Source organism: Priapulus caudatus, unplaced genomic scaffold, assembly GCF_000485595.1.
Source record: "Priapulus caudatus unplaced genomic scaffold, Priapulus_caudatus-5.0.1 Scaffold1148, whole genome shotgun sequence".
Taxonomy (NCBI): domain Eukaryota; kingdom Metazoa; phylum Priapulida; class Priapulimorpha; order Priapulimorphida; family Priapulidae; genus Priapulus; species Priapulus caudatus.
In genome coordinates, this window is record NW_014578209.1 from 73,872 (window position 1) to 83,157 (window position 9,286).

Consider the following 9,286-nt stretch of genomic DNA (forward strand, 5'->3'; position numbering starts at 1 on the left):
TCTCTCTTCCTCGCCCCCTCTCTCTCTCTCCCTCTCTCTCTCTCGTTATCGTCTCTCTCTCTCTCTCTCTCTCTCTCTCTCTCTCTCTTCTCTCTCTCTCTCTCTCTTCTTCTCCCTCCTCTCTCTCTCTCTTTCTCTCTCGCTCTCTCTTCTCTCCCCTTCTCTCTCTCCCTTTCTCTCTCGCTCTCTCTCTCTCTCTCTCTCCTCTATCTCTCTCACTCTCTCTCTCACTTCCTTTCTCTCTCTCACACACACTCTCTCTCTCACTCCCTCTCTCTCTTTCTCTTTCTGTCTCTATCTCTCTCTCTTGCTTCCACACTCTCTTGCCCTCGCTCTCCACTTCTATATTCATAGCATTATAACGCGTAATCACTGAATGGTTGAACATATAAGAGCAAAGTAAATTTTACTGCAATTCAATCAAGCAATTGTAAGCGCGACCACACCGTGCTGTTAAATCTACGACGACGACGACGACAACGACGACGCCGACGACGACGACGACGACAACGACGACAACAACAACAACAACAACAACAACAACAACGACGACGACAACAACAACCATGACAACAACAACAACGACGACGACGACGACAACAACAACAACAACAACAACAACAACAACGACGACGACGACAACAACAACCATGACAACAACAATAATAATAATAATAACAACAACAACAATAACGACGACGACGACAACAACAACCATGACAACAATAATAATAATAATAATAACAACAACAACAATAACGACGACGACGACGACAACAACAACAACCATGACAACAACAATAATAATAACAACAAAACAACTACAACGACGACGACGACGACGACGCCACCTCCGACATCTACGCCCTCCCGCTAGAGGACGCTGCGCGCTAATCGGCCGTTTGTCTGCCGCAGCCGGAGCTGGTGAACGTCTGCTTCTGGTATGTGCCGCCGAGTCTGCGTGGCCAGCCGTCGTCACCGGAGCGCAGCGAGCAGCTCGGACGTGTAAGTAGACAACGTCGCCGACGACCGCGCCGACAGCCGCGCCGACATATAAACCCCACCCCACTTTTCACCTCTTGTACCTTTTTCTTTTCTACTCTTATTACTTTTAGACGCCTGTGACATGTTATGATCCCGCCTGTGACGTCATATGACCCACCTGTGACGTATAATGATCTGGCCTGTAACGTCTTATGACCCTGCCTATGATGTCTTACAATTTCACACTTTTCATCAAACTACTTGTGGCCATTCACTCTCAATTTCAAATGTTTAATCACGACCAAATATCATTTCGATAGCGTAATATAAGAGCGACATATACATATATCAGTGTTAGTCCACTTTGTCTTGGACAGGATACGAGACTGTAGCTACATACAAATCAGGAGTAAATCATCACAAACATGCATCGTTACTCCTATTGATTATTTACTCCTAGTTCAGAGAGATATAAATACACGCATTATTAGTATTTACTCCTGATGCAGATAGAAATAGAAACATATATTGTGATTATTTACTCCTGATACAGATAGAAATAAATACGTAGATTTATCTGCATAATCACTCGTTGTTTTTTTGCTGGTAAATGACAGATAACAGCTGAGATGAAAGGTCGCATGATGAGAGAGGGAACGACGATGGTAGGATACCAGCCGCTCGACGATAACCCGAACTTCTTTCGACCGATCATCTCCAACCCGGCCGTCACGCGCGATGACATCGACTTTCTCGTTAACGAGCTGGATAGATTAGGACAAGATCTCTAGAGAGGGACGATTGTTGGAGTTAGTGTTAGATGCTCGTTACGATAGCATGATGTGTTCGCAGAACCTAGAATCGATCTCGGGAGCGGGATTCGCTGGAGGTGTGGAGTTAGCAGCACGTATTAGATGCGATACTCGATAGCATGATCTGTTCGCAGAACCTAGAATCGAAGAAGTAGGTACGGTAATAGCCGTGAGAGATCTCATACGATTCGGGATATATCTCGGTCCGTATTCAACACGCGGGAACAGAGATGGTCGCCGTAGTTGTGACGAGGTCGCCGATAGAAGAACCGGGGAAGCTGTCCCCAGTATTTTAACTGTTTATGCCCCCAGGGGAGAGGCGGTGGGGACTTGTCTAAAGACGCCATGTTGAAATGGACACCTAAGATTTCGCTGAAGATGTAGCTTTACGGTAACAACGTAACAGCGTAGTACTTTTTGGCGACGTGCGATTTTCGGATGTCAGATATATATATATGTATCAGGAGTAGATAATAGGAATATTATCCCCTATATTCCCTATTATCTACTCCTGATGTGTATATATATATATATACATAGATATTCGGATGTCAGATATATATATATATATATAAATAGGTTGCCCATCGACATACGAGAGCTCATCGTGTGTTGAATGATGGTCATACACCCGGTGCGTGTGCATTAGACGCCCGTGTGTTGTTGTATCAGGTTTGCTTGCGAAAACCGCGTAGTGAAAATAAACTGTAGTGAAACTACATTTCTACCTGCAACCGCATGACCCTGGATTGCAGGTCCATCAAATACCAATCAAAAATCAAAGGTACTTCATGTACCTTCTGTACCCACACGCCTCCTATACCTGGGTGCTTGCTGCACCTACAGCCACGCGTATCCTGCACCTACAGCTACGCATATCCTGCACCTACAGCTACGCATATCCTGCACCTACAGCCACGCATATCCTGCACTTACAGCTACGCATATCCTGCACCTACAGCCACGCATATCCTGCACCTACAGCTACGCATATCCTGCACCTACAGCTACGCATATCCTGCACCTACAGCCACGCATATCCTGCACCTACAGCCACGCATATCCTGCACACATACACACCTTCCTGTACCTGCACATTTGCTCAGCCTACCTACGTCATATACCTACGTCATATACCTATACGCACTTCCTATGCTCACGCGCTTCCTGTACCCTCCATGTACTATCCGGTAGCTATACGGTGCTTTCTGTGCATATGCACTTCTAATGTCTACACATTTACGGTGCTCGTGTGTTTCTTGACAAATGTACTTCCTGTGCCAGCGCTCCGCGTGCACCAGAACACCTCCTGTGCCTGTCCTGCCTATCTGTAGTGCGTTGGTACGACGTAGGCTCTCTCTCTCTCTCTCTCTCTCTCTCTCTCTCTCTCTCTCTCTCTCTCTCTCTCTCTCTCTCTCTCTCTCTCTCTCTCTCCCTCTCTCTCCCTCTCTCTCCCTCCCTCTCTCTCTCGCGTGACTTATGTGTTCTTCTGTCGGCGACCGACGCACGGTGGCGGGTTAACGATGAATTGACTCATTGAAGGACGAGAGAGTGCGTTGTCGCATTCTCCCACTCACGTTCGCAATAAACCAGTGCATGTGCGCAGGAGTACAAAGACCTAGTAGATGCAATAACTCCTGCTGCGCACACACACGCGTCTCCCAACGAGAAAGTTTATATTAAAACACAGACTAGTGCCAACATGTATATGTAGTATATTCGTCTAACAATCGCTGTAAACAGTCCGGTAAGAAGTGCATCGGGTTTAGGACGTCGAAAAGAGTTTACGCGTTGTTAAACCTAGCGTGTGTGGGTGTATATGTATATATTACGTGTGTGAACAATATGCGCTATAATGATAGACGAATCGATCGATAGCTGATAGTCAAAGTTCAGGTAAGCAATGCCTCAGCGGGACGATAGAGTTAAACGCAAATTTTGACGCGCCGCGTCTGTTGTTTAATGGCTGTTGAATTTTTAGCGAATAGTTGTTGTGTTTGAATGAGTCTATATGCCGCCATCGCTATATAGCAGGTATTCATCGTTGCTCAATTTCGTTCGTGTACTTTCGTTGTATTCTACGCACCTGTTTTTTGTTGAAAAGTTCCACGTTGAATAGGGCCTTTATGTAGGTAGGTTATATACCTCCCCTCCCATATTCGTGTTCATTAGTCGTATTTCAATGCACGGTGTTTAGAGATGTTGTTTTAGATTTCGGGTTTTAGCCGCACCCTCACAGCTCGGTGTGTGCGTGTGTGTCAGTGTGAGAATGCGGACTGTGGTTACGATCCGGGGAGAGAGGGTTAACGGTGCGTGTGCATAATGAAACAGTGCCTGTGATGAAATATTACGAAGCTCCATATATAATATATAGGTCGATAGTAGAGATAAATCGTATTGTTAAGACCTCGCGTCGGTCACTGCAACCGTACCGAGACAATCGGTTGTCATCGTTGTTTGTTAGCTTAGAATCGAGCGTTCTTTACGTCGTGTTTGTGCCCGCACGATATCAGTACAGCCGCGGTCATAGAGGTAGAGAGGTCATAGAGAGGTCATAGAGGTCATCTGTAAGCGTACGAAGAATAAGAAGCTCTCGTCATTCCTGCGTCCTGGTTTCGATGTTATGACCAATGTACTGCGCATGCTCCGGCTCTTCCCCTCACATCGCTCTCTCTACTCGTGGCCGCGTAGCTGAGGACCGGAGAGAGAATCGTAGGTCCTCAGTAACCATCTTCAAGTTCAAGTCATTCGACGGCAGTACCACACACAGCTTAGAACGGAGGCGCGCCCGTTATATATATATATATAGTATTATATACTATATATATACCTATATTATCATGTTAATATGATATCCTGTATAAATATATAAAATTATATATATATAGATATATACAGGATATTATTATACTATACATGATAAATATATATATATATATATATTAATATGATATATATATCCTGTATCATATATATATATATATATATATAATATATATATATAATATATATGTATATGAGGACGCGTTAATAACGCTAGCTTGAAATGGGAGGAGATTTCTGTTCAAGAGTCGCCTAGTGGGGGCTGTCGTGGTTGTGAGAGCGTTTGATGCACTCGTAGGTTGGTGAGTGTGAAGATGCCTGCAGATAATGACGTTAGATGATGACGACAGAGCGTCTCATCGTCCGCACGGCCTGCGCATCAAGGTCAAGGTTCAAGGTGCAGGCAAGTGGTCAATTCCCCTCGCCCGTCGCTCGAGTGTGGCGAGCGAGCCGGTACGCCGTACTCAATGCAATAATCAAACCCGTGTGATTAAGTCTAGAGACAGAGTATTCTAAATGGGCTGCATATAGTAGTATAATATATATATATATATATATATATTTATTAATATAGATATATATATAATATATATATATTAGATAGATAGATACTATACATAGACGTATAGGCATGGCTAGGCTTAGTATCTTGTGTTACATGAAATAAAAAAATCTCCCGTTGAAAACCGGCAGCCAGTATTTCTTTCGGTCGTTCTCAGGTCTGTCAGCGCGGAGGAAAATTCCGCGAGTCTCCTCTATCGACGAATTACGGAAATCGAAGGAAGCCTAACCCGAAAATAAGCCGCCGCAGCTTCTCTTGCGTTACACTCATGCTTCTGTCGGATGTCCATCGAGCGGCAAAACCTCTTGTGTGGTTAAACGGCAAAAACTTAATTTGCACCGAGATTCAGCCAGCGTAAAAACACCCGAACGTCAAGAATAAGATGAACGTATAACGATCCAGAGTCTATAAGCGAACCAATTTTTCATCTTTGTCTCGGGAGCGTGGCGAGGTCGAACGTCGGTTCGCCGCGACAACGCGATCGTAGCGCACCAGTGCGGTACCACGGCTCACCGCGGAGAGCCAAGTGGCGAGAAATCGCGTCATATAATTCATGACGAATTCTATTATTATCCTATAGATATTTGGCGCTGATTATCCGCGCTCTTGGTAAAATGCATGCGGGCCTGTATATAAACGCAAATCGAGCCGAGTTCAGACGACAATGACAGTAGGAGCACACAGCATACGCTAATCTACATCTCATCTACAGAATGCGAGCCATGTGTAATAAACACATCACCGCGTTGCGTGGACGGCAGCGAAGTGGGGGAGGAGGAAGGGGAGGGAGGAGGTGGAGGAGGAGGTAAGGGGAGGAGGAAGGAGGAGGGGTGAGGGGGGTGGTGGAGGAGGAGCGGGGCATGCAGGAGAGTGCGAGGAGGGTGGGGAGGAAGGGTGGAGGAGGGAGGGTGGTGGAGGAGGGTGGAAGGTGGAGGGTTGAGGGTAGAGGGAGGAGGAGCGGGCGGTTAGACAGGGAGCAGGCGGTTAGAGGGGGGCACTCGAAAATCAATGTTCGCCGTTTCTTCGCTAGCGCTCTCGCTGCCTGCCTCCCCCTCCCCCCAGGGGCTCCACCCCCTCCCCGCGGTGCAAGGATCCCGCTGGTGACATCCCTGTTGTGGGGTGGGGGGAGGCCGTGAAAGCGTCGTACAGGCGTGAAATTACGGCACACGTGCACAGCGAGGCGCGGCCGGTGCGACGCAGAAGCAAACAGGAATATTTGAATAATATAATCACCGTCAGTTTTATTGATTCAGCCCCGCAGGTACCAGATTACAAACAACGATACAGCAACGCTAGAACTCCCTGACGGACGTCTGGCGGTGAAATTCTGACAGCAAAACAAAGACACCCTCGAACACGCACACACACTCACAGACACAACAGCAATAACGTACGGATGAATTACAATTATTAATGAGGTCACAACATCAGGCCAATCTGTGTTTGCCGCAGGATACAACACTATCGTATGGTATTGTAAGCGGTTATAAATGATGACAGCATTGGCCCACATCTCAGCTGAATAGTCAGGTAAAACGGCGAGATTAAATACGTTTACATTAAACGTTCACACTGCCGTATTCCATCCATAAGTAAGCTTTATTGGTCATCTAGTTGATCGCAAATTATACTTTACAGTATAGCAGTATATCCGAATCTAATTTGCAGTTCATTTATTCGATAAATTTTCCCCATTAAGTTTTCTTTCCAAATTCTGCAGTTATAAATTAAGGCTCAATTTATAAATTTCACGCGCAACTCGAGTTTGCAATTTTCATGGTCTCCGTTGTGTGTATACATAAGTGAGAGAGATTCCTTTTCATGCAGTGATGCGAGAAATAATGATTCGCTAGATGGTGCCACAATACTAAATTAAAATGTAAATCGACACAAATACAGGCCCGACATCAAATGTTGACTGCGCGCATGGATTCCACAACGATCATATATTAGGAGATGTAGACAACGCTAGCGAAGATACAGACAATGCTAACGAAGATGTAGACAATGCTAACGAAGATGTAGACAATGCTAACGAAAATGTAGACAACGCTAACGAAGATGACTCGCTCACAGGACCCATCGCCACGGTTACGCTGCACGTCGCACGATCACCACGTTCGACAGTCTATCCGCATTATTACGACAACCACCGCGTAAACACGACCCGCCCACATCGACGGAGCCGCCACGTCAACAACGCTCCCTGATTCATGTCTGTGCAACGTCGGTCGTTGACTCAGCAACGGTGCTGCCCTCTGCAGCGTGCGTGTCCGTCGGCTCGTTGGGTTCGCTCTCGGCCGCTGCGGGTTCGCCAGATTTCTTCTCATCGCTGCCTGCAGGTGGCGACACTTCCATAGGCTCGGCTTTCTCTTCCGCTGAAAGTAGAAACGAGTTTTAATCTCAGAGATGCAGCCTACAACAGTCATGGCTATTACTTGACTGGTCGATATCTAGATAAAACAGAGGCAATTTGAAATTAGAATATTGTTTAGAAGAGTTATTAGATATTTGATAGAATACAATTGCTGCATCAAAGGGGGAAGTTCTATCAGGAATGTTTCGCGCTCCGTGTAAATTAAACACCTTTCTTCTGATCGGCCGCTGAATCTGTGTTCTCGGAAGCTGTCCTATCATCCGATGCATGCGACTCCTCATCGCTAAAACACAAATACACACAAAAACACAATTACAACAACGAATAACATGCGAACCATTGCATCTTGTCATCATTGCGATTTCACGATGTGGATGAGCGATGCAACGACACTGCCAGCATGCACCGCTCATCGCGATATCTCACGGAAGATCCCACAGCGTTCACGTAGTAGGCCTGCCAGCGAAACTCAACGAAGCTTCGATAACGATCAGGAAAGCACGGAAATCACATCTAACATCTAACATCTTGCACAAAGCAAAAAAAGCAACAAAGCATCGATGATGGTCAGAGTCATCGACGACAATGGTCAGAGTCATCGACGACAGTGGTCAGCGATGCACCGATATCTAACATCTCGCTCACCTGGCTTGCTGCGCCTCGGCGGTAGCTGCCGGCGGAGCCGCGGCGTCGCCCGGGCTGGGGGCGCCACCGTCCTGTGGCTGTTTCTCCGCGCCCGCCTTCTGTCTCTGGAGGTGCTCCTGCAGCTGCTGCTGTGCCTTCTCCAGCAGCTGAAGGTACATTTCCCTGTCCACCTTCTTCTCACACGCCTGGAACACGCACGGGGTGGGGGTGAAGGTAGACACAGGTTCGTAGCGTCGCCCCGGAGAGCGAGCGTGCATGAGAGTTAGTCCCTACCCGCTCAAAGATGCCAGTTTAAGAGCGGATTACAAAACACAGCAAGAAACATGTCACAATCCCTCAGCATATGTCGGCAGAAAACACGCTGTGCGCAAAAAGATCAAGAAAATAGCGATTCTGTAAGGGTATGTGTACCTAGAACGGATATAGACATGTACATATCTACCTATAGAATATAAATGAACATTGAAATATGAAGACTTCGACTTGTATATCCAAGTCGGACAAATTAAGGACCTAACCATTCGTACACTACCTATGTAGCATTAATACAGGTAACACTTCACAGAATCTTGCGATTAGATGCGGAATGAGCGAGTGCGTAAACTCGCGAGGAGGCGTGATTGTGGATACCTTCTTGAGATCATCTTTGAAAGTGTCGCTCGACTCGATGAATTTGCGTTTCTTGGTCTTGAACTTGTCCTCGATCTGCTCTAGCTCACTCTCCAGCTTCTCCTGTAAACCCTCAACACATTCGATCACAGCCGCTGGCACTTACTTTACACAGCCACTATGCCCCTTGCATGCATACAAGAACCGAGCAACTATCGTTCCCTTTCGAAGACAGCAATGTGAAATCTAAAATGTGTCCTATATAGACCCATCATCCCCATATTATTATATTATATTATTATTTTATATTGTGTGTTAATACAAACAGTAAAATGCTCAGCACATAGATCCAACTTAATGACGATGCACTACCGACCTTTGTGGCCCTTGTTCTCTCATCCTCATTCATATTATAATATAATATTATATTATATTATTATAACATATTGTGTGTTAATACAAACAGTAAAATGC

At 46.0% G+C, this 9,286-nt stretch overlaps 2 protein-coding genes across 2 annotated transcripts in view; one reads left to right on the top strand and one right to left on the bottom strand.

The window, feature by feature from the left end:
- Nucleotides 1-2,228, top strand: part of LOC106815561 (glutamate decarboxylase 1-like) — a 28,168-nt gene extending 25,940 nt beyond the window's left edge. The window contains exons 11-12 of the mRNA XM_014820032.1: nucleotides 916-1,005; nucleotides 1,602-2,228. Coding sequence (XP_014675518.1) covers nucleotides 916-1,005; nucleotides 1,602-1,775 — 264 coding nt within the window. The 3' untranslated portion in view covers nucleotides 1,776-2,228. The remainder of the gene's footprint in view (nucleotides 1-915; nucleotides 1,006-1,601) is intronic.
- Nucleotides 2,229-6,396: 4,168 nt separating this feature from the next.
- Nucleotides 6,397-9,286, bottom strand: part of LOC106815562 (SWI/SNF-related matrix-associated actin-dependent regulator of chromatin subfamily E member 1-like) — a 12,491-nt gene continuing 9,601 nt past the window's right edge. The window contains exons 10-13 of the mRNA XM_014820033.1: nucleotides 8,834-8,973; nucleotides 8,204-8,388; nucleotides 7,768-7,841; nucleotides 6,397-7,559 (exon numbers count right to left, since the gene is read on the bottom strand). Of these exons, the coding sequence (XP_014675519.1) occupies nucleotides 7,393-7,559; nucleotides 7,768-7,841; nucleotides 8,204-8,388; nucleotides 8,834-8,973 (566 nt within the window). The 3' untranslated portion in view covers nucleotides 6,397-7,392. The remainder of the gene's footprint in view (nucleotides 7,560-7,767; nucleotides 7,842-8,203; nucleotides 8,389-8,833; nucleotides 8,974-9,286) is intronic.